This window comes from Miniopterus schreibersii (assembly GCF_964146895.1).
Source record: "Miniopterus schreibersii genome assembly, chromosome: 18".
Lineage (NCBI taxonomy): Eukaryota > Metazoa > Chordata > Mammalia > Chiroptera > Miniopteridae > Miniopterus > Miniopterus schreibersii.
The window spans coordinates 28,222,087-28,246,763 of record NC_138121.1 but is presented as its reverse complement, the minus strand read 5'-3'; the positions used below and the strand labels follow the sequence as shown (position 1 = coordinate 28,246,763).

Below are 24,677 nucleotides of genomic sequence, written 5' to 3'. Positions count from 1 at the left end.
GTGAAACACACCTGGAGATGGCTTTTGTTTGGAGTATTTGTGAAACTCGATCCACTTTTGCTGATTAAAGATTTCTAGGGCCATTCAACACTGCTTGGGTAAGGGGGCCAAACCTCTTTCCAAGGCCCAAAACATCAGAGTTTATTGCTCAATACAAACAGCAGTCAGAGACTAAGCCAGGTGACTGGGAGGGAGATTTTCCATGGAGTTCTACTTTTCCCCAAGGAAGAGACAAACCAAGGCTAGGAGAGTAAGGTGCAGCTCGAATGGAAAGGGAGACATAACCATGAGGCTGCTCTTGTGTTCTCTGGATAACCTTCCTTTCAGATTAACAATGTAAAGGGAGTATAGGCTCATAGAAAGTTTAGAAACAACAGGGAAACATAGAAAACAAAAACATACAGTAAGTCCTCACTTACCATCCTTGACAGGTTCTGCAACTTGAAGCGAACCCAGTTTTTACCTTAGGCTAATTGATATAAACTAGAGTTAAGTTCCTACAGCATCTCATCAGTGTTATATTAAAACAATGTTATTGGAGGACCTGCTGTATGTAAGCCCCCTCCACCTGAAGATGGCTGCTATTACCATTTTGGTATATATTTATTCAATTTCATAGCCATTTTATAGACACTATTACTACCACTAGTGGCTACTATTTATTGAGTTCTTTTGTGATACATGTTGTTCCAAGTGCTTTACATATATGAGTTCATTTGTAGTGGTGTTTTAGGCAGCAAGAACGGCACTGGGTGTTAGTCTGGTGGGGTCAGACGGGGCCTGGGTCCAGCAACCTCGGTACTTGAGTTCTGGCTAGGAAAGAAATCCAGAGCCAAGACCCAAACTATAAGAGAACGTTTATTTGGTAAATCACAGAGGTGGAAGAAGTAATTCCTAGAAGAAATGGGCTTAGGAAACAAGGTATAGAGGCAAAGGAAGGGCCCTTGGAGCTTGGGAGTGAGGAAGCCTAATGCTAATGCTAACCTGCCAGGAGGGGGCGGGGGATGGGGGGGTAGGGAGGTGGGGAAGGAAGGAGAAAGGGAAGTCCTGGGCCTGCTTGCTGGGTCCTGGTTCCTAAGACTTTTAGGGGTGGAGATTTTAGGGGAGGTCCTAGGGGGAGAGCTCATTATAATATTCAGCAGCTTTCCAGGTGTGTCCTTTCAGAGTCTGGGTCTCCACTGATGGATTGGTCGGCACCAGGGCGGGGGTCATTATCAGTGCAGCTGGTCCTAAGTCAGCTGTGGCTGGTTTTGTTGCTTTTCTGGGCCTGGAGCTGAAATATAACTAAGGCCTAGAAGTTATCTCTAGGGAGGAAAGGTCAGGGGGTTCAAGCCACTTAACTAGCGACGTGCTAGGGGAGGAGAGGTAACCCTGAGGGCAAGGTCCCACCCTACAATTGTTGGTTGCTAGACATCCCCAGGGGCTTTCCACCCTGGTAATCTTCAGTACCTGGCCCATCGTCCTTGCTCTGCTTATGTCTAACTGCCTACCACAGTAGGTGCTACTATTTCTATTTTATAGCAAGTAAAACCGAGGCCCAAAGAGGGGTAGGATTTGCTCAAGTTCCTTCAGCTGGTGTGCAGTGGGGCCTGGGAGGGAACTCAGCTTGACTCCAAACCTACGGTTTATACTGCTACATAAAACCCCCTCCTCATTTCCCCCCAGTTTTATTGAGATATAATTGACATATAAAATTGTATTCGTTTAAGGTGTACAACCTGATAATTTCATATTTGTTTATACTGCAAAATGATCATCACAATCTGTGTAGTTAACTATCACATAGTTACCATTTTTTTTCTTGTGATGAGAACTTTTAAGATATAGCCTCTTAGCAACTTCGAAATATACACTACAGTATTGTTAACAGTATAGTGACCACGCTGTACATTACATCCCAGGAGTTATTTATCTTGTAACTGGGAATTTTTACCTTTTGACCACCATTTCTCCCACTCCCCATTTTCTATAGTCCACATTTTGCCATCAGGAATCTGAAGATCACTGAAGGTTTGGAGATAACAGATAAACAGTTCAGAAAGTAGGCAGAAAAAGCTTGAAGGGCAGCTACTACATTGGCCCAACCTCCAACCTGTCTCCTGGCAGCTGGAGGACATGCGACAGGTTCTTTTCTCCTCAGGTAGCCCCAAAGCCTCTAAGACTCAAACTGGAGAAAGAGGCTTCCTAAAAGGGGCTTTAACTTTCAGCCTCTACAATAGATACAGCTCTGCCTGACTGGAGTGCCATGGGCCTTTTCCAGGGCAGTTCAGCTTCTGCAAAGCCAATCCTTCCTATTCCAAGATGAAACGTTCCTCCCCAGGAGGCTGTTACACCCTACACCTGAGAAAGAGGAACTGCTTACTCCTACAAAACGGCAGCTTTCCCAGATCTCAAAAATGCAGGTGGGGTCCCAGCTCAGCCAGAGTACCCCAAGAGTCCACCAAATGGGGCCTTGGAATGTTATACCCCACTGTTTCACTCATGATATATCACAAACATATTTTCCCAGCAAAGATTCTTTAACATCCCGATTTTTAATGATTATACTGTATTCCACCATTTGGATATAGCAATATTTACCAAAGCGAATCCATTTGGCTTCTATTCAATACTGACTATTCTATTTTAAAGCTGTAATAAGCAACCATGTACATAGCCAAAACACAGTACACTCCTTATTTCCTTAGAGAAATTGCTAAAAGTGAAATTACTGGCTAGACAGAACACACAGTTTTAAGGCTTTTGACAGAAACTCTCAAACTCCCCCCTACAGAAATGTTCAAGATATTCTCCCTTCTAACCTTGGTGAGAATAAATGACATGACTCTCAATAAATTACTGGCCGCTGCTGAGAATCTGTGTATAAACAAAAAGGCTCCACCAGTAGATGGCACTCTCTGCTAAGATTTTTAGAGTTTTGGATTTCAAGTCAGGCTCTCAGGGCTTGATTCAGTTTGCATCAGGAAAGTCAGAGACATACATATCAAAGCAAATTTGCAGGAGGAAATCTAGGATGTTATATGAAAACCAATCAACAATGGTGGCGAAACAGTGGGATCTTGGGATCCTGTGAGATCTTAAAAACGCTCCTGGAATGTGGTCACTCTTCCAACTTAAGATCTCCTGCAGCTTTCCAAGAACCTCACAGGGCAGCCACCAACATTCCAAGTGCACATGCATTCCCTCCACTTCCCTTGTTAATTCTCACTCCAGGAAAGCAGGATTGGGCCATCCTGGCTCCTTCTGACCAGCTTTCTGGGTCCTAGTAGTACTATTAGCTTAGAGTGGCTGTAATTTTACACTTCCATGTGTGATTGCTGATTGCTTCTCTCTGTTGCCGGAGGTGGCAGTCACTGGAGCCCAGTGCAACGGCAGCACAGGGGATACACCCTGAAGGTGTCGGCAGTGTGAATCCAGGCGGAGGTCCTTGGGGCCTGGCCTTAGAGCTTTGCCAAATGATGCCCTTCCTTGTGAAACCAAAATCCATCCTGAGACTTTCAAGTCTTAGCTGCTATAAATGACAAAAACTTAACAGTCTGGAGGTGAATAAACCACAGGAAGAAGGGTGGTAGAACGACTAAAAGTACACGTAGGTTCAGGGGTCATTAGAAGATAGGGTTCAAGCTCACTTACTGGTCAAAATTACATCACTCCACTAAGCCTCAATTTCCTCATCTATAAAATGGCTCTAACAATAGCACGTACTCTAGTAAGTAAGAATTTGCCGTGCAAGGGCTCAGCACAGTGCGTGGCACCCAGTAAAGGGCTCTGTAAGTTTGCTTGGCCATTGCATTCTAGCCTCCTGTTAAGCAGCACCCTCTGAAAGGACAGTGGGAAGGACAAGGGTGAAGAGATTATGTTTTTATTATCCTAAACCATCAATTTAGATAACATCTTGCAAGTTAATATTTGTGTTGTGTGACCTCCGGGCAGCCGATATTGCAATCAGCTCTAACATCAGATGAATGGCTGGCATGCTGGGGGTTGGGGGGTGTTCTATTGGAGGGTAGAAGGTCCAGAATGACATGCTTTGGCTTATGTCAGTTTAATCAACAAGTATTTGGGATTCTTTCTTGCTTCCAGGCCTGGAGGGACTGGTTATCCAGCACTCCTTGTCTGACTTCTGGCCAGGCTCTGACTACCTGGCAGCCCTTCTTACCTAAACGCACCTCCTGCGTTCAAGAGTAACAGGATAGCCCCGCCCGGCATAGCTCAGCGGTTGAGCGTTGACCTAGGATCCAAGTGATCAGGGTTTGATTCCTGGTCAGGGCACATGCCCAGGTTACGGGCTAGGCAGGCAATCAATGACTATCTCATCATTGATGTTTCTCTCTCTCCCCCTCCTTTCCTTTCTCTGAAATCAATAAAGATATATTAAAAAAAAAAAAAAAAAAAGAGTAACAGGATAAAGCCCCTTCCCCTGCAGCCCGCCTTTAAATTCCTTGAATTTCCAAGCTAGATTTCGGGGCACAGTTCTCAGGGTGCTCTCTCGGGAATCCCCCATTTTGTCAATTTAACTGAGCTGATGCAAACACCTCATTTCCCAAAGCCTGTGTCACTTCTTCTTAAAGCCGTGTGCCCCTGAACGCCCGCTCTGAACACCGTCCTTTGGCAAGATTTCCCTTAGGATAGAATCGGAATTTCTGAGCCCAGGAGTGAGCTCAGGATGTGGCTTCAGCGCTTGCCCCTCTCAGAGCCCTGGCTCACTGGCCCAGTGATTCAGAACCCCAGGGCCCGGGTGGAGTCTGAGCCTCCCGAACCAGCAGGGGCCCGTTCGGATCCTCTTCATACCTCCCAGGTCCCCGCATGAGCAGACTGTGGGGGACTCAGCCCACTGGGGACGGAAGCCCGTGCCCCACCGGGACTAACCGCCCTCCAGGGAGCAGGCAGGCCTCCTCTGAGCCCCAGGGTCACCCTAAATCCCACCCTCCCAGCGCTTTGGCCCCAGGCCCGCCCAGTTACACAGCGTGTTCCCAGCCTGGGGCAAAGGTGGGGCGCCCCGACCGCCGAGTCGCGTTCGGATCCACAGGGGCGGCGAGGCGCAGGGGGCGCGCTCGCGGCCACCGCGGGAGTGAGGCTGGGGCCACGTGGGTGCTCCCGCGCTGGGCGCGGGCCAGGGCGCCCCACCCTCGGGACTGCGGGGGCGGGGCGCGGCGGGGCGGGGCTCCTCCCCCGCGGGGCTGGGGAGCTGCTTCGGGCCGGGTGAAGGAAGGCAGGTGCCGGTTGGCCCGCCCCGGAGGCGGGGCCGGGGAGTGGAGCAGAAAAGCCCCGGCTGAGCCGAGGGCGCCTGTAGTTTCTGGTCGGCGGCGCGCGCTCGGTCCCTACGCCGACCCGCGGCCAGGCAGCAGCATGGCGGGCGCCGGCCCCAAGCGGCGCGCGTCCGCGGCCCACGCGGCGGCCGAGGAAGAGGAGCTGCAGGCTCGGGAACGGATGCTGGCGGCGAAGCGGCCGGCGGGCGCCGAGGGCGCGGAGGGCGCGGGGGACGAGGGCGTGGCCCTGCAGCGCAACATCACGCTGCTCAACGGCGTGGCCATCATCGTGGGCACCATCATCGGCTCGGGCATCTTCGTGACACCCACCGGCGTGCTCAAGGAGGCGGGCTCGCCCGGGCTGGCGCTGGTGGTGTGGGCCGTGTGTGGTGTCTTTTCGATCGTGGGGGCGCTCTGTTATGCCGAACTGGGGACCACCATCTCCAAATCGGGCGGCGACTATGCCTACATGCTCGAGGTCTACGGCTCGCTGCCCGCCTTCCTCAAGCTCTGGATTGAGCTGCTCATCATCAGGCCCTCCTCGCAGTACATCGTGGCGCTCGTCTTTGCCACCTACCTGCTCAAGCCGCTCTTCCCTTCCTGCCCCGTGCCCGAGGAGGCCGCCAAGCTCGTGGCCTGCCTCTGCGTGCGTAAGTACCCGCGCGGGACCCGGGCCATGCCTTATCCCTAGCGCATTCCCGGCCCCTGGCCACCTTCACCTCCCCGTGCCGTTTCGCTCCCCCAGGCCAGCCTCGCGGCTCTAGGGTCAGGTCTGGAACCCACGTGCGTCTCATTCATTCGGTTACGCATCGCCTCGGAAATTCCGCTGCGACAGACTGCGGGGTCCCTGCGCCCAGCCTCTTGTGGGCGGTTCACTTCCCCACCTGGGCCACTCAGATCCGGTGGAGCTGAGCAATATTCTCTTTCTCTTGCAAGGCCCACGTGGAGTGAAACGCGAATTTCCTGTTTGAGCTCCCCAGTGCTGTTTATGGAGACAGAATGCTTTTTAAAGATTTTCTTCATTCATTTCTTCTCTGCAAACTAGCTTATCAGGAATGAGCCGAGGCTGACTCATACAAAAAAAACATAGTAATAAAATTCTGTTTCGGCAGCCGTGTTGAATCCCCTAAAGATTGCTTTCAGTAGTAAAAGAAGGGTGCTTGACTGTAGATTAAATCTGTGTGTATTGGGGTGGGTTTGGGGACCCCAAATTGTGCTGACAGCCACTGGCCATAGTCCTAATGTTGGTGGGCACTGTGGTAGAGTATTGGTAGGTGTGGTCCTAGTATGTTGGTGGGCATGTTCCAGGTGTGTTGGTGGACACATGTTATATAAAATTTCCTGGGGGCCAAAGAAAGGCTGACAATATCATTACATTGAGAGTTTATTAAGGAAACTTATATAGGAGGCACACCTTGGGCATTGGCAAGATGACATGGCACTAAAGAATTACGTAGGACAAGGCAGGGTGGAAAGGGGTACTGGGGTGTGACCTGCCCCAGATAAGTCGAAAACACTTTATTACATACTGGCCCAAATCTAGCTGGATCTAGCATGAAGGTCCGGCAGTGGTCAGGCTGCGGTCCCTGTCATGGAACAGTCTCTCCTCCACACTATGGTGTTGGTATGTTGATGGGCATGGTCCTAGTACGTTGGTAGGCATGTGCCTGGTATGTTCTTCACCTAAGAGTGAACCAGGTCGGAGAAAATTGTTGCTTTGCAAAATAGTTTTCTTATGGGATTTCAGGAAAAAAGTTATTTGTACCAAATGTAATGTGATTTTCTTTTTGGCTGTTGGCAGTTTTTCCACCTACCCCTTGGCCAACCCCTAGGGAGGCTTGCAAGATGGAAGGTAAGTGTCCTGCTTTCAGAGCTGCCACCCTGAGGATTTGCCTGAATCTCAGTCATGCATATAAGTACAGAGATAGCAGGGTACATTCGTTGTTTCAGGTCCGAGCCGTGAAACTCAGGGACTGTGCGGCTACTTGAAGTGGCTGCTGCCTGGCCATGCCTGCTGGCCTTGTTGGAGTGTGTGGACGGAACTGGGGCAGGTATTTTAGAACTTTGAGACACACTCTGGAAAGTGGCGTATCCAGAAGGCAGAACTCAGCGTAGCTCTGTTTGACTGCCGGCGCTTTCCTGAGACCCTGACAGGCAGGCAGTCACACTGGGTGAAGGGGGGGGTCTCAGTGATATGGATCTCAGCTTTAAAAACTTTGGTCTAAATCTAGGGATAGTTGTAGCAATAGTCTGTGTTGTCTGAGAATAGGAAAACCTCTTGCTTCTGATGGGCCTTGAGATGAGAGTTTTATGGGATGATGCATCGGGGCTGGCTAAGGAAAAGCCCCTCTAAATGCAAGATAACTTTGTTGGGTTGTTTTTTCATTAGGAGAATTTTAATTGTCCAATTTTCATCATTTCTAGATACGATATAATGTTTGGGCCCAGTAATACGTAATGAAACAGTATCTTTAAAGGGCCCCCTCTCTAGTCTTTAAAAAAATGGATCCCTACTGCCCTAGCCGGTTTGGCTCAGTGGTTAGAACGCTGACCCTCTGACTGAAGGGTCCCAGGTTTGATTCTGGCCAAGGGCACATACCTTGGTTGCAGGCTCCATCCCTGGCCCTGACTCTGACTGGGCCCTTGCAGGAGACAACCAATCAATGTGTCTGTCACGTCAGTATTTCTCTCTCTCTCCTCTCTCTCTTTCTCTCTCCCTGTCTCCCACTCTCTCTGAAAAGCAATGGAAAAGTATCTTCAGGTGAGAATTAAACAAATAAAAATTTAAAAAAATAAATAAAAATGGAACCCTTACTTTTTTAAACTTCTGGGTTTACGCAGGTAAATCCTTAGATAGATTCTAGAGGGCTGCAGTGGATACGTTCTGGCCAGCGCTCCAGGTCACTTCTGTTGTGGCATTGCCGGCCCAGTGGGGCAGGTTATGCCAATAGCACCCCTTTCGGTAGGGGTGAGGGTGACCTTTTCCATGTGTTGATCGGCTTTCGTAGCTCTTTCTTTGAACCTCCTGTGTGAGTGTGTGATACATGTGTGTACGTGTGTGACTTTTTCTGATGGAAAGAGGATTTTCAGTAACACAGAGGCGTGTGCCATCTGCAAGAGCAAGTGCTAGTCTAAAGCCTTGCTGGGTCTGGAAACGGACACGGACTTGTCCAAGGCTGAGAGAACTCAGCCTGCTGGACTGGCTTGGCTTTTCTCACCTCATACAGTCAAACCTCTGTTCTTGAACGTCTCCCATCTCCAGCCCTGGTCAGGGTGCGTGCAGGAGGCAACCAATTGCTGTGCCTCTCACATCAATGTTTCTCTCTCTCTCTCCCTCTCTCTCCCCCTTCCACTCTCTCTGAAAACCAATGGAAAAAATATCCTCAGGTGAAAAAGAAGAGAAAGGGTGCTCTGTTTGCACCACTTTCTTCCCAGACCCTATCCCTGTGGGTGTGTGCCCCAGGGTGGCTTTCAGTGCTGGTGCTTTAGGAAAGGGCCCTGGGGCCGCTCTTTCCGGTGATGTCGTGGGTTCTGGAGCAGTTTTCATTTTCCAGGTCGATCTTTTCAGTCCCCTGGGCTCACCCCACAGCAGTTTCTTTCTGCTTGTTAAAAAGTTGCGCTGTGAAGTGGGTTGCCTTTGATGCTTAGAATGATCCTGGGGACAGTATAAATGGGGAAAGAATTCCCTTTTCTTGTAGATCTGACAAAGAAATGATGAGATGGGCCCTCTTTGATAGCATGGCTAGGCTATTTTCACTTTTTTAATGAGTCAAAAAGGTGAAGAGCTAGCTCCGTAACTCCTTCTTGACGGCCATGTGGAATTTGATATAAGACAGGTTTACATGGGTCATTTATTGCTTAATGAAAACTTGTTAGTGGTTGCTGAAATCAGGTGAGTGTGGGATCTGCGTGTGACGGTCTTTCAGGTTGGAGTTGAGTCCTCGCCAGCAAGGTTTGCCTTGGACTGTTTATCCTTCCTGGGCCACTTTCTTCATAAAATGTCTGGAGAGGCCCCAGCTGGGGGCTCATGAGGGCCAGCCCAGGGCAGAGTCTTGTATGTGAGGGCCCCTGTGGTTCAGAAAGACAGCGGTGGCCTCAATTGGTCCTTTATCTCCAGGGAGAACCTCTTGGAAGAAGGGATCTAAATGGGTCCCCTTCTCCCTTTGCTGAGTTGTGAAAAAGGCTTGGAGCCCATCTGAGCCGTGGTCGCTCCTAGCCAGGATGCATAGGTGTCAGGGAAGTGGCTCCAGCACACCGCTGGTTGCCTGCTCTCTTCTTCCCACTCCTAGTGGGGGGAGGGTGGGACCATGCCTGCTGGGACAGCCCCCACACTTGGACTTGCTAGTTACTTGCAGCACTCAGGTTGGTCTGCTGGTGACTGAGAATGGGACTCCCGGTCACTGGGTCCCCTTCCTGCGTGGTGGCCCTTCGTGAGGTCTGAAGAGCACTTTCTGCCTTCTCTTGTAATGAGACAAATTGGCCAGGGCTCCCCTAGACTGAGTTAGGGGCCCCCACCACGACCCTTACTTGGGCAGATACGCATGGTGTGGGGGTGCGGGGGTCCTCAGCTGTTGTTCCTCTGGGGACCCGTGGCCTGAAATATTTTCCACCTGGTGTCAGGCAAAGAGCCTACGCTATGCACGTGGACAGACCTGGCTTCTGTTTTGAGAAATTCACTGGGACTTCCAAGCCTCAGTTTACACATATGTGAAATGGGGATTTGTCACAGCCCTGCCTGGGTGTTTTTGAGGACTCGAGGTCATGGTGTATTTAACAATGGCACATGGGGACCCAGTCACACAGTGGTTGTGACTTACGCTCCACGCTGCCCTCTGTCTGATGTTCACCTATAACATTTCGAGCTGCCCTAGAACTTGCTCTTTTCTGGTTTAGACAAAAGGAGGAAGGAGAGAGGGTGGAGAGGAGGGGAAAGCTGCAGGTGCCTGCCAGCGCTTCCCACTGGGGTCTGAGCTGACGAGATGCCCATCGCACAGGCGTCAGCCCCACTGGCCTCAAGGGCTTGGGGGGGGGGGGGTTGCTAACCTGCTGTCACCTCCTCTCCAGGTAGGGGTGAAGGGCATAGATGAGGTGCAGGTTTGGTGTCTGTGGGGTAAGCCATGGCTAGCTGACTTGCAGAGCAGCTGGTCAGTTGGAGTGATGACCAGAGTAGCGGGGGAGACCGTAACAGCCCCCTCTAGCCCCCAGTCTTCTAGCTGCCTGGCTCGTTTCCATCAGTGCCAGGCAGTGACCCTGCTTCTGGGACCCCATACAACATGTCCACCACTGTATCCCTTGGACTCCAACCAGGCCTGTCACAGTGAGGCCTGGTTTGGGGTGTCTGGCTGCCTGCCAGCCGCCAGGGCTAAGCTCCTTGATGTGTGAGGCAAGACTTCTGGGTGTTTTGAAGGAGCCGGCAGCCCCAGAATCGCAAGCCGTGAGCTCAGTGCAGACGACAGCCCAGTAATTAGCACTGAAATCCGACTTGCCTGTCAGACATGAAAGTGGTCCGGCTGCTGGAGAGAGTCAGGCGGAGTCACGGGACTGGGGCCGAGTCATGTCTGGTCCTTCACAGAAGCCTTAGACCCCCAGGGAGGTGGGAGATGCCGATGAACATTTCTAACTCTTTTCCCCTGGGTCACAGCCCCTTTGATAATCCCATGGAATGTGCGGGCTCTGCCCAGAAATGTGTACCAGGCACTTTTACTCCAAATTGTGTGGTCATAGGATGTTCAGGTCCCCTAAGGCCCTGGCCCGGGTCAGGAGCCACTCCTAGCCCCAAGAGGGGCCCTGATCAGGGCAGAAACAGATCTGACATTTTCTAGCCAGTGTACTCAGATTCCTTTCTTCCCTCATGCTCTGTGCCTCAGCCTATGAAATCAGTGTTGTCATTCCCATTTTACAGGTGGGGAAACTGAGGCAGAGGTGGGTGGGGAGTGCAGGCTGTGCATCCTCCATGCTGAACTGCCATTTGTCATCAGCCATGTGGGGACACACAACCTAGTCTATGGTGAGGATGGAGGGCACCAGGAGTCTAGAATGGTGTTGGATCCCATGTCCAGGCATCTGGTTGGCCAGGGCAAGGACACATGGATCTGAGGTTTGGCCATATCCCAGATTCCTGGGAAGTGCTTCTCCCCCTGTCTGTGGGATGCCAGACTCCTAATATACTTTTCATCTTTCCATGGAAATCACATTGCAAATGAGCTTCTAGGGCAAGGTGGGCCAATAGCCACCCCCTGGGTTCCAGCTGCCCAGGGGCCATAGGCCCTGTCCTGTGGCCACACTGGCTTCCAGTTCCTGTCCCCTCCTTCCATGACTCACAGCAGGTGCTGGGGACTACAGGGCGCCATGTGATTCTACACCCCCCAGTCAGTGTCACCTCCCCAGGCTATTATCTGGATTGTGGCCAGGGGAGTTGCCCAGAGTGCACCTGTTCCCACCCCAGGCTTTGGCCCATCCTGTCCCCACTAACAGAACTACTGCCGAGTCCAGCAGTTTTTTGGCTCTGATGGTTGGGGTCCTGTCTACATCATGGCAGGAGTACCCCACCCAGCTCTTTCCTTGATCCCGACAGGATGCTGAATTCTTGCTCTTGCTCTGCAGAATGGGCTATCCCACGCAGGGCATTTCTCTCTGTCAAGCCCACCCCTCCTCCCAGTGGATTTTGCCTGCTGTGTGAAGAATTAGCACTGACTTCCCATTCAGGATCTGGGAGCATGATACACGCAACCTGATCCGTTCTCTGAGTCACTCTGACCTTGATTGCTGGCTGACATCTGTCGATGCTGAGACCTGATCATCTATAAGTCACTCAAAGAGTAGTTGATACGGACCTGAGCCACTCCCCCACAAAAATGAGCCCCATGGCCCACTTTGACCCCATGGCCAGCCCAGCACTTTGTCCCTGTCTGCGTGAGTTGCCCGAGACCAGCATAGGATTCGGCCCTCTGCACTCACACGGGCTGCAGGCTGTGTCTTCATTTGGTTCCCTTCTAGGGGAACCTGTCAGCCTGACTAGCTGGAAGTCCAGGGCCACTGCAGAAGGCCTAAGCGGGGCCCTGGCTCTGTCTCTCAAGCTCTTTGGGTCCTTGGGCTGTGGGGCACGGGCCAGGTGCTTGGCTTGTCTGGGCCTGTGTTTCAGAGCCCAGAGCAGGGCAGGGGTGTGTGTGTGTGTGTGGGGGGGGGGGTTGTGCCTGCAGAGGGTGTGTGAGTCAGACATCCCATCCCTGCAAGGGTCAGGTGTCAGAGGGACTGTCAGGAATTAAACATGACAGAGCAGATGTGTCTGGTGAGGGGAACAGTGGACACCCTGGGAGACCAGAGACTATGGCTTCTCCAAGTGCAGAGAGGAGGCTGCAGGTACTCTGAGTGAAGCAGGGGGGGAAGGTGGGGCCTGGCGGGAGCTGCTTCTGGTGGGTACCCTATGCAGCTGCACCTGTGCCTTATGGTTCTGAGGGCATTGAGACCTTAGAGCTGAGGGAAAGGACTGGAGGTGGGTGTGGGGTGAGGGTGGCAAGTTCAGAATGTTTTCCCTCATGCCAGCCTGTCCCAGGAGGGGCTGTCTGCTGGCTGGGTCTGAGGAAGTCCAAGTTCAGGGGTCTGGGGAAGGAGAGAAGCCAAACCAGAGTTTGATTAATGAGCATTTTGTTTTGATGGATTGGTGGGGGCAGGCTGTTCAGCTCAGAGGGAATGTGAAGGTCTGTGTCTGGCCTGGTCATAGGTAAAGGGGGGCATCCTGTGTGTCCTGTAGTGGTAGAGGGAGGGGCTCCTCTGCAGTGAGCTCAATCCAGAACATGAGGGAAGAGGCTCTGAGCCTTCACTGTTTTCCAGGATGGCAGGGCTTGTTGAAGTCCAGCGTTGTCGGGTCCATGTGAAGACCCTGTACCGGGGTGCTGGGTCGTGATCTGTGGGGGCAGAATGGGGACTGGGCCCTGTTCTGGGGTGGCCTTACCCAGTAGGAGGGAGACATGTAAACACACGTTCTATAGCTTGTTCAGGCCCTGTGTCTACAGGGCACATGCAGGCAGGATAGCTGGGGTGGGGCTGGCCTGCAGCCCAGAGTACTTGGGGCAGGCACTCATGGGCACTACTCTCTGCAAGTCCCACCCGAAACCTTCCGCCCAGAGAGCAGCAGCCACCTGTCCAAGACTCCACTCGGTAACAACAGCCTGGTTCAAACGTGTGGGACAGAGTCCCCCACACACCCACCCCCTCGTCTTTGAGGGTGCCCAGTAGACTTGCATCTCAGGCATGCTCGTGTTGGGTAGGGCCCTATGGGATTTGCCCCCATTAATGAGTCTCAGCCCTGGCTGCACCTTGGAGTCACCTGACTGGAACTGATGCCCATGTCCCCTCTAAGACCTAGCAAAGAAGCACAGTGCAGGTCAGGGAGCTATGGTGGAGCTTCTCATGGGCAGCCAGGGTTGAAGATCCTGGTTAGTGGCCACAACATGGGAGTGGGATTTCGGAGACCTGCTCTGTGACTGCTGTGTGATTTTTCAGCATGTTGGACAGCCTCTCTGAACTCTCTTTACTCCAATTATCAAACGGGGGTTGAATACTACACATGTCCACTCACCTTTCAGGTACAGTGACTGCAGAATGTTTACTCTCCTTTTTCTTTATTTGCATAACTGCTGGAGGAACAGGGTCAGGGAGGGGAACTCCCTGGGATTTCTCACTCAGGGAGCAGGCATCCCTCCTGTCAGTCCTGGCTGTTCTTTGGTTTAGGTGGGGCCCTTTGGGAACCTCCCTGTGCTCCAGGACTCTTATTTCCAAAAAGCCCAGTGAAGAGAGAAGTTGCTATTTGTGGGGTTTCCTGCTTACCCCCAGACTTAGGGTGTCGGCAGATTTTAGAATTGACTAATCTGCCTTTCTGGCGTGTTTTGAAATGAACTGTCAGCCTTGTTCCAGATGCTCGCTGACACCTCCACCCTGGGCTATGGTGAATTCTGTGTGGTCGGGCATAACTCAGTCCTGGTTAAAAATGGAAAAAATGCAGAAACATATTTTGTTCTTGGGCTGGACACAGGCAATTTGAAAATGTGATGCTGTCCTATTAGTAATGTATTTTTGCAGAAATCAGTGAATGGAGTTGGGGAGGGGCTTGAGGCCAGTGTGCCCCCTGGGACTCCAAATTCCATGTCCTGCCTCTCCCTCAGGTGGCAGCCTCTTGAATTGGAGCACTTCCCTTTGATCCTGGGAAGACTGGGGTCCCACCTGAACAACTCCCTGCTCCTGGGAATTGCTTCATTTTCCCTGTGGCCAGCAGGGGGTATGAGGTCTGAAGCCATGGTTGACCTGAGCTGCTCAGTGACCTAGTACATCCTGGAAGTGAGGCCACATGGTTTGGGTTGTCAGGTCACACACATTTGTTTCCTTGGGGCCCAGTAAAGGTGACTTGTGCATCAGAAAGTTACCCCCTGGTTCTCTAAGTGCGATCCCCAGACCAACAGCTTCAGCATTCCTAGGTCAGAAAGGCAGATTCTCAGGCCCCAGCGGGACTGACACACCCTGGAGTGAGACCCAGTCTGTCATTAGGAGGGATGAAAGTGTTAAGGCAAGAAATGAAGAAATGGTGGGAGGGAAAAGGTGGGGCTAACTGTGCGGAGGAGCCCCCACGAAGCCCAGAGGACTTCTGGACTTCCAGGGTCCAGGGAGGAGGGTGCTGATAAGCTACATTTCTGTTGAGTGCCCACCAAACCTTGGGTCCCCGTGTGTGTCAGGTAGATTTGGATGAACAAGGCAAAGGCATGACAAGAACCCACGGAGTGACTAGATACCCCTTCAGTGGTCACACCTGTTGGTGGCAGCTCTTCCAGCCACCTGGGTCACACCATCCTGTATGTGGTCACCGGCTGTTGTCCTAGGAGCCAGCCCACCTGTAGCCAGGGTCCAGATGCCCCGTGAGTGCCGAGATGTCTGACAGGTGGGGGTCCAGCTGCAAGTCAGCAGGCTGGCTGGCTGCCCGAGCTTGGGTCTCGGACCAGCCCTCAGTCGCAGTGGTTAGCAGGCACTGCTCTCTGGCCTGGTGCCAGCTGCTGCCCCGAATAAGCCTGGGAGACCAGGCTGGATGAGCTTTCTGGAACTGGCACAGCCTGCTGGCCACTTCCTTTTTATCTCAGAGCCTGTGGCAGAGCTCTGGGTCAAACGATAGTCATTTGCCTGGCATCTCAGATAGTTTCCAACAGCTGGACCCCACCTGTGTGACACAGCATTGCTCATAGGTCTCAGACTTGCCTTTGCCTCAAGAATTGCCCTTTTTATCAAGGACCCGAAAACCTTGTGTAGAAAGCACCACCCAGATGGGGAAACAGAGTGGGGTGTCTCGTCACACTGGTGGGTGGAGACTCCCCAGAATACACCATGCTCAGGGTTAGGGAGAGTCCCAGAGGGGCTACCCAATGGCGTCCTGAGAAATAACAGATTGAGGGGAGGAGCCGCTCTGTGTCCTTCGCTCTTGTGGCCCTCAGGGGATATGGTGCCCTTGCAGTCTGCAGATGACTGATCTGAACCAAGTCACCTAATCAGGCCAGCACTTGAGTTGGACCTTACAGCTGGGCTCTGAGATCCCCTGAGGCCAGAGGGTGAGAGCAGGAGGCCCAGCTGAGGGATCTTTCTTCACTGGACAGCGCTTTCAGTCCTTGAGGCGTACCCGACATGAGGATGGGGGTACAAGTGGAGCCACCATGGAAGGACAGGAGCCCCTTAGCAGAGGGATGGTGACTTTGCAGCATAGCCCTGGGATCCCGGCTCCTTTGCCAAGGTTGAGCTGGGTGCCCCTGCCAGCCAGCTAGGTGGGTTATGTTATAGCAGGGCGAGGAAGGGACTAATGAGGAAGGACTGTGGAATGAGCCATCTGCACAGAGCCTAGAGCCACCTCCCCTCTGGGGGGCACTGGGCTTTATCTCCTTCGCCTCAGCTGCAATGAGCACAGCCATGCTTGTCTGGGGGTGCTGGCTCAGGGAACCCTGGAGATGGCTGGCTTCTAGCGAAGGTGCCCTCCTGATAGCCACCCACCTTTATCAGCCTGCTGGTGGGCCTGTGCCCTGGTGAACCCCATTCTCTCCCTAACTGCAGTACAAGTACTTTCTCCTAATCTCCCTTCCTGGAGGGGCTGCGGCTGCAAGTCAGTATTCCTGGTGACAACAGCAGCAAACCCTCTTACATCTCTGTACACCCAGAACCTCCCAATCTGCCCATCAGCCCCTCCTGCAGGTGTGGGAACTAAGGCTCAGAGGAGTCAGGCATCTTGTCCAGCTGGTGGAGTTTAAAGCAGGGCAGCTGGGCCGCAAACCCAGTCCACCAACTCCTCCGAGGACTGCTTTTGTTAAGGTTAAAAGATACTGAGTCCTGATGGAGTCGCCTATTAAGATTATATTTTGTTTTGAAATTTTTTAAAAAGGAACACTATGAGAACAATAAAGTGCCTGTTTACTCAACAGCCAAAGTCAATGCAAATGAAAATTTCATCATGTGTTTTGGTTCTTTTTACGAAGAAATAAATATTATATAAAGTCCCCTTTGTCCTGTGATCTGGTCCCTTCCCCTTCTAGACTGTGGGCCACCAGCCCATTGCCTGTCCACAGTCTGGACATGTTTAATGTCTCGAGATGGTACTGCACTGAGGGAGGGAGCCTCAGGGCAGGGGGCTCTGACACCTGCTGGGCAGGGCTCGGCACAATTTGGCCGGGAACAGCTGGGTTGGATCTTGGAATGGGCAGGGGTGCGCCTTTTGTTACCAATGGAGGGGCTTTGGGGTGTCAGAGGAGTGGCCTCTGTCCCACCCTAGTGACAGCTAAGACCCCCTCGGTGTCAGTGTCCAGTAGGATAGCCCACAGACTGGGGGCTCTGGGCAAGCTGTCTCCCCTGGAGCTTCAGAGTCCTCATTTGTGAAAGGGAGAGCTGCCCCTGCTCACCAAGGAATGGGAAGGCAGCAGAGGGTGAGTTGAGCAGAGGATTCAGCCAGAGCTGGCTGTGCTTGGTGCTGGCAGCCCTGCTCTGGTTTCTGAAGCAGGGTCCAAGTGCCCACTGTGAAGAGAGGACCAGCTCCTTTGAGGGCTGGTGGCAGCAGAAAAGCTGCCTCAGGAACCGAAGGGCTTGCCCCCGCCCCCCCCCCCCCACACACACTTCCCTGGGACATGAATGGAGGGTGATGCAATCTGCCGGCCTCTTGCTGCAGCCGGAAGGCTGTGTGTGTACTTGGGAGGAGGAGCCTGAGGCGCTTTAGGATTGTGTTGCCAGGAGGGAGTGGCTCAGCGGTTGAGCATCTACCTAGGATCCAGGCCAGCGGGGTTCGAGTCCCTGTCAGTGCACATGCCCAGGTTCCGGGCTCGATCCCCAGTCGGGGGGCGTGCAGGAGGCGGCCGATCAGTGACTCTCTCATCATTGATGTTACTATCTCTCTCTCTCCCTCTCCCTTCCTCTCTGAAATCAATGAAGATATTTAAAAAAACAAAACAAAAGGATTGTCTTTCACTTACAAGGGAAGGGGAAGCTGACTCAGAAAAGCCTTAGGATCCTCGGGCAGTAATGAACAGATTAGAATCTGGCCTTGCCCTCCAGGGCCCCTCCATCCTGGATCCCAGACACTGGGCAGATTGAACCTGAGAACACTAATCTGGAAGCCCAAGAAAAGGGAATTCCACTACCACTCTCCTCTCCCCACCCTGCACTGTCAGCCCTATGGGGGATGTCAGAGGGCCCCAGAGACCTGGATCTCAGTCCAGGGTCTCCCTCAACCACCTTGGACAGGGGGTTTCTATGAGCCTGAGAATGTCAGTGCTGACCTGCTTAGTACAGGACAGCTCTCTCCCCATTGGTCCTGAGGGCCAGGACTGAGCATGTGTCCACCCCAGAGCCACACAATGAAGGCCACGGGGGCTGTTTGCCTCATGCACACATCGGCCCTCTCCTCCAAGCCTTTTGGTTCCTGCTTCAAGAGGTGGCGTCAGAACTGTGACACAGACACTTTTGTCATGAGCCCCATGCTCTCATGGCCTCATTTAAACTCCCACCGCCCTGGGGCAGCTCATCTTACGAGCCTCTGACAGGTGTCTAGAAGCCACCTGTAAGGGCCACGCCAGGTCCGAATGTCACCCTTGGCTGTCATACCTGGTACATGGGGACTTCTGAGTATTTCAGTTTAGGAATAGCAGCCTAAAGCAAATACTTTCAAAACAGTTTTAGCCTGAACTTTCTCTGCATAACATACAGTCCCTCAACCAATGCATTAGCCAGAGTCGAGAGCAGTGAGGGAAAAATGAGGGTGAGGGTGCTTTTAAGGTCAGTTAATTTCCAAGAGAGATAGGCAGAGCAGTGAGGCTCTAATCCTATCCAGAGCACACTGGGAAGATTTTCCTGTTTTCCTTCTACCTGAACTAGTGGCTCTCATCCCGTTAATTAGCGTGGATTTATCTCTTTGGGGCCTAATCCTCAAATAGTAAAATGACATGTAATTACTCGAGCTGGGGAAAGATGCCACCTGGGGTCCCCCCGCCCGGGTTAGTTCTGTCTGGAAAAGAGAAAGGATGAGCCTTCTTACCTTACCGAAGCCTTCTGAGCAAGTGATGGGTATGCAGGAAAGAGGCCCTTCCCATAGGCCCTGGCCATGCTGGTTAATGTTTAATGACCAGCCCTCCAATAAAAAATGGCCCCCCATCTGTGCCTCTGCTAATTCCTGGTGTAAATGCTCCCCGGGCAGCTGGTTTCTAGCACATGTGCATGTGTGTGGGGAGCTGGGATGAGAGCCTGGCGCGCTCACCTGCGAGCAGAGCACCTCAGCAGCATAGAGACCTGAGTGCATGGACGAGTTAGAAATAGGGAAGTGGGAAGGGATCCGTGTTGAGTTTTTGTTGTCTTTGTTTTAGTATAATTTTCATTCATTGTAAGTTTATGGAGTGGCTGTGTTAACAGCCAGCTCTCAAGATCCCTAAACACTTAGTGGCGCTCGTGAGTGTGTGTATATCTCAACCCTCCACCCCTCCTTCGGTGCAGGGCTGGGGTCCTACAGGCACCGGGCAGTGCCTGCTGAGTGCATTTGTTGAGCGTGACTGAGCTGCCACCATATCTCCATCTCTGCTCCCATCCAGGTTGGGGGAAACCACCTGTGACAGGTGCAATTTTCAGTTTCGAGGTATGCCGTTACAACAGCTCTTGTGTGGTTTCCTGTACCAGCTAGGACCACCTGAGCCAGGCTGCTTGCTGACGCTGGGGCTGTGGCATACACCTTTAACCCCCATTTCAGCTGTCAGAATTGTGCCCTCATGGTTTCAGCGTTTGGCTTGACACGCAGATTTGTGCTAACAGGATACCTCACTGACCTGTTAACCCTGTGGGATTCTAGAAGATTCTCTCTGAAAAAAGGGTTTCCCACCTTCAAGAAGTTTATTACACTGTGTATGAACCTGATAAATCATGCTAAATGTTGAGTGGGTGCGAAAAAGTGAATGCAGTCCCCCTCCAAATAGCAGGTTTGTGACCCCACCAGAGGGGCTGGGTTCCTTCTCAGCCTCCCTGTCTCGCGTGCTGACCATCTGTCCGGTGGGACTCACTCACTGCTCTGTCTCCACAGTGCTTCTCACGGCCGTGAACTGTTACAGCGTGAAGGCTGCCACCCGGGTCCAGGATGCTTTCGCTGCTGCCAAACTCCTAGCACTGGCCTTGATCATTCTGCTGGGCTTCATCCAGATCGGGAAGGGTGAGTGCAGCCTCTGGGCCTTCACAGCTGTCCTATGAGGCCCTGCTGTGCTGGGGGGGTCCCCACTTCTGAATGCTTCCAGCCCCCAGATCCACCAGGTTCTCCAACACATCACTTCACCTGCTCTGCACCCTCACCCTTAATAGGGGGTCCCCTGCTCTGAATGCCCCCAGCCCTCTGGCATGATGGCATGAAGGGTATCATTTGAATTGGGGCACTGTGAGCTGGGTCACACCGTCCCAAGAGGGGCACTGACATTGAGTTAGAGAGACTAAAAATCACCCAACAAGTTAAATCTGTCCCAGAGTGGCAGGGAGAAATGGATTCTCCCTGTCCTCTGAACCCCGCTGTCCTACCACAGTCAGGGTTGGGTAGGATGGCTGACATGGGAGTTCTTAGAGAGAACTTAGCATTGGGCCTGGCACATCGTGAGCATGGCAGAGAGGAACTTGTTTTGTCTGCTGAGACAGATCTTGCGCACAGGAAGCTACAGATTGCAGTTGCCCTGCAGGTGAATTGCAGCTGCCTTCCAGGGAATTATATAGAACAGCCCAGTCCCCAGTAGGGCGCTCATGCCCATGGATGGCCCGACCCACCAGCGTCCACCATGCTGACCCCTCCCCTGTGATCAGCACTTTGTTCCATCATCCGTGGGTCGACCACGCCATGGCATTTGGTGGCAGTGCATTCTCTTACTATTGATAGGCCTCGTTCCTTGCAAATGTGCTGTGATTTGCTATCATTCTATGAGCAAGGATGGGGTGGTCCCCCCCTTTCTGGCCACTATGGAAAATACTGTCAGGAGCATTCCTGTAGATGTCTTTTGGTGAACAGAAGTGCTGGTTTCTCCTGGAGTGGGTGGACAGCAGGCCCAGGGTGGGCATTGGCTTAGAGTCCACAGATGAGTGATCCCACAGTGGCTGGTCCAAGGCAGGTTCTGAGAGCCCCTTCAGAGGAGGAGGTCACCATGAAGACACACACATAGCAAGGCCCCCGCAGCCCTATGTCTATGTATGGAAAGGGCAGGTGGCCACCAGGGCCTCACTTTACATCTGAGTGCTGTTAGAAAACTGGGGCCGCAGAGACCAGCCCTTGTGTCCCCTAGCTCACCAGGGGCACTGCTACCTGATGCAGCTGGACCTGGCATCAGCTCAGAGTTCTGTCACTGGGAGAACCAGAACTTGGGCCACTTTCAAAATCCCGTGTAGGCACAGAGGTTGCACATCCATCTCATGTCAGTTCCCCTCCACTGTGAAGCCTCGTGCAGGCAGTGGCTGCTGTCTTGTCCTAGCCCATCCTCTCTCACACTTTGGAGCTGACTAGCTGTGAATTGTGTGATTGGGAAAACCCCTAAAGGCCCCATACCTGTGTCCTCGAGGCTTCTGCCTGTGATACCCAGAGATCTATCCTTGCAGTTGTGAACTTCCCTGATTCCTCCCACCCCCTGCTGGCCACAGGGGGCACTGCACTGTACAGGAATTGCATCCACAGACCATTAGACTGCAGGGAGCATGCTAAGGATTCAGGACAATTGGGTGCACGTGGGGCCGCAGTGGATGCCACATTGCCTGCCCTCACTGGCCCTCTCTCGGGGTAGAGAGAAGCTCACAGTTCTGATGTACGCTGACCTAGTAAAGCGAAAGCAAGAATCCAGATCATTCAGGCAGACCATCTTTATAAAATATGTCAATATACACGAAACATTTAGCATGGCACCTGGTGCCTAGTAAGAACCAGCTCCCACCTGATTTGCAGTCACTCTCTCTGGAAGGTAGCCTAGGTCACTGCTTCAGGAGCTGGACCTCTTGGGAGCATGGGTCTGACCAGTGATATCCTGCCCCCCGGGAAGTCCTGAACATTGCTTGTGGGTAAACCCACCAGGCAGGGCTGGGATGAGCCAGAATCTGCCTTTACTCCTGCTGCTGCTGCTTTGAGTGCTTCCACTGTACTTGAGAGCCTTCCTGGGACTTCAGGTTCCAGCATCTTCCTTAAGACAACACCATTTCTTACCCTTTATTTTTCAGGTCTCAGGGACGCTGGTTGGGGCTGGGTAATTTCCTGGCCTCATGGAGAGTGGTTAGGACAGATGGGTGGAAGAAAAAACTCCATCCCACACCCACCACTTTGTCCAGCTAGGAGATGGGTCATTTGATAGAAGCCTTGCTTGTGAAGGCATTTACTTGGCCGGTATTAGATACAGACAGATGAAGAATGTGGGGGGGAACCTGACTTGTAAAAACAAATTTCAGTAGGGAGAGCAAAGAGCTTTTGTTCAGCCTGAATACATAATGTGTTTATAATTCTGTTGCTGTTGCAAACATCCATCCCCCCCACCCGCCTGAAGCAGTTCCTTTCTGAACTCGGGATACAGTGCAACGTCGGCAAAATTCCTGTCTCCTGGTTTTCTTTAAGAGATTTGCTTTGTTCCCAGATGAATGCCTTCCTTTCTAGAGGACACATTGTTGAAAATGTTGACCCCTTTCTCCCACAACATTTGTCTTGACTCTGTTTCCCCCTTGGGCAGCGTGCCCGATCCCCGTGGATCCCCGTGCTGCTGGAAGGAGGGCTGAATCCTCTGGCAGGGGCTCAGCTCAGTGTGCTCAGATTGGCCACTGGCCATCCTGCGCCTGTAGAATGCGACCTGCTGGCGACCAGCATTAAAGCAGTCTTCTTCCTTGGCCTGCCTGGCACCCAGGTGGGCCCAGGGCTGCAGAAGGGGCTCAGGCACGGGGCCCTGCCGACCCAGGTTCAAGTCCAGCTGGCTGTTTGTTAGCCCCAGGCCTCTGTTGGCTTTGTTGCCTTGTCGCCATAAGACCGGTGAGCAATTCTGCCGTCGTTCTCAGTAGAACCTCCTGAGGCTCCAGGTGCGGCTCTGTGCAGAGACCCAGTGAGGACATGGCCCTGCAGCCCAACACTCACTCTGTGGTTCAGGGACAGCAGACGGGCTGATAGGGCTCCAGCCTAGACCAGGAAGGCCCTTCTGAGGTGTGGCTGAAGGCACCAAGTGTGACAAAGGGACTGCTCTTCAGGGCCCCAGGGCTGAGATTTGAGTGTGGGAGGAGCTCAGGCTACCCTTATGGCTGGGTATGCAGGACCTGGCACCATCTAAGGTGCCTGGATTCACTCCTAGCCTTTTCAGAAGGGGAAACTGAGCTCAGGTGGGCATTTCAGATCCGGGTGGCTGGAGTAGCTATCTCAGGAAGTGTGGGTTGGAGCGACTTGGCGTGGGGTGTCCACAGAGAGGTGGACAGGGTAGGCAGAGGGCACTTTGTGGCTCAGGACGTACCTGCCAGCCGCCTCCACCTGCTTTTGCTCTTTTTCTTTTGTCTGTCAGCCTCTTACCTACGACACCCTACAAGGTCCACAGCCCCAAGGTCAGGCTGTTCCCAAAGCTGAGCAGTGTTTCTCTGGTGAGAGTGGAGTATGCGGAAGGCTCATCCCTCATGCCCAGGTCCTTTCCAGAGGACACACAATGGGACCCTTGTGGTTTTGCTTGGGCTGCGGCATCTGGTGGGAGGACACTTCGTGTCTCCTTGAGCAGTTATACAACAGATTGTGTAGATGTGCAGATAAAAGTTCCCACAAAAACACTTTCTTCCTCTCCCACATTGCATCTGAGCAGGATGCCCTCCGCTGGGAGGTGACAGGAGGAGACGTGTCCCCTACACCAGGGCCTGGCACTCCAGCCTCGACAGCAGCTCACACGAGCTCACCCAGCCACTAGGACATTGTCCCCAAGGGCCAGGAGACCAGGTGTGGTTGGCACTGGGAAAAGAGACACTTAGACTCTGAGCTGATTATCTCCCATGTCCATTACTGTCCCAAAGTTACTGGGGGGAATGGAGGGTCGAGAAAACATTGGAGATTCTGCTGGCCAGAAGGAGCAGCCTTGCAGTGGAGAAGGCCCAGGCACGCCTGTGAATTGGACAATATGCTCCCAGCACGCCTGTGAATTGGACAATATGCTCCCAGGGCTAGAGACTGGTGTTTGAGTCATTTTACAGTTTGAATGAGATTCTTAGGTTATTGAATCAGGGCTCAGAAGCAGTGGCCTGTCCAGTCCCCCGTAGCACTGTCAGTGACCTGACCCCACATGGCCGGTGATGGTTGGCACCGTGTGCGGGGACATGAGCTCCCTTAGAAGAAGGCCCCCGTCTGTCCTACCCAAGAGCGCAGCGTCGGGCTGCACAGGGGAGGTGGTGGGAAAGGCCCACGCAAACAGGCCAGGCGACCTGGAATGGCTAGGCAGGGGCAGGGAGGAAACACTAGTCTTGGGAGAGGGTCTGGGTCTTGAGAGACCTCTCCCCTTGGGCAGGTCCCTTTGTTTACAGGAGCCTCAGCTTCCTTGTCTGTGAAATGGCAGCACTAGCAACAGCAACCCCAGGGCCATCGGGGCCATCTCTTGGTGTTGTGAGATGTTGCCAGGCACCTCAGTGGCCAGTGAAAAGGGCTACTCTCCCTCGCAGGGAGATCAGCATATGAAGCGCTCCCAGGTCCCACCTCCCGCTTAGGGAGGACTTGAGGGCACCAGTCACAGAATTCATCTCTGGGATCAAGGTCACTCTGAGACTGCAGGACACTGTAACAGGGGTGGGGCAAAGGGCCAGGGTTCTGCTCTCCGAACCAGTCACCTGTGTCCCAGGAGACTGGGATGGGGCCTCAAGGCCCCTCCCCCACTGCAGGCCAGTCTGCCCCTCTTGAAATGCCCACAGTGGCAGTCACACGGCAGA

At 52.9% G+C, this 24,677-nt stretch overlaps 1 protein-coding gene across 1 annotated transcript in view; it reads left to right on the top strand.

Moving 5' to 3' along the window:
* Nucleotides 1-5,261: 5,261 nt before the first annotated feature.
* The window catches only part of SLC7A5 (solute carrier family 7 member 5), a 37,070-nt gene continuing 17,654 nt past the window's right edge, over nucleotides 5,262-24,677 (top strand). Inside the window, exons 1-2 of the mRNA XM_081118416.1 lie at nucleotides 5,262-5,899; nucleotides 19,822-19,947. Of these exons, the coding sequence (XP_080974542.1) occupies nucleotides 5,350-5,899; nucleotides 19,822-19,947 (676 nt within the window). The 5' untranslated portion in view covers nucleotides 5,262-5,349. The remainder of the gene's footprint in view (nucleotides 5,900-19,821; nucleotides 19,948-24,677) is intronic.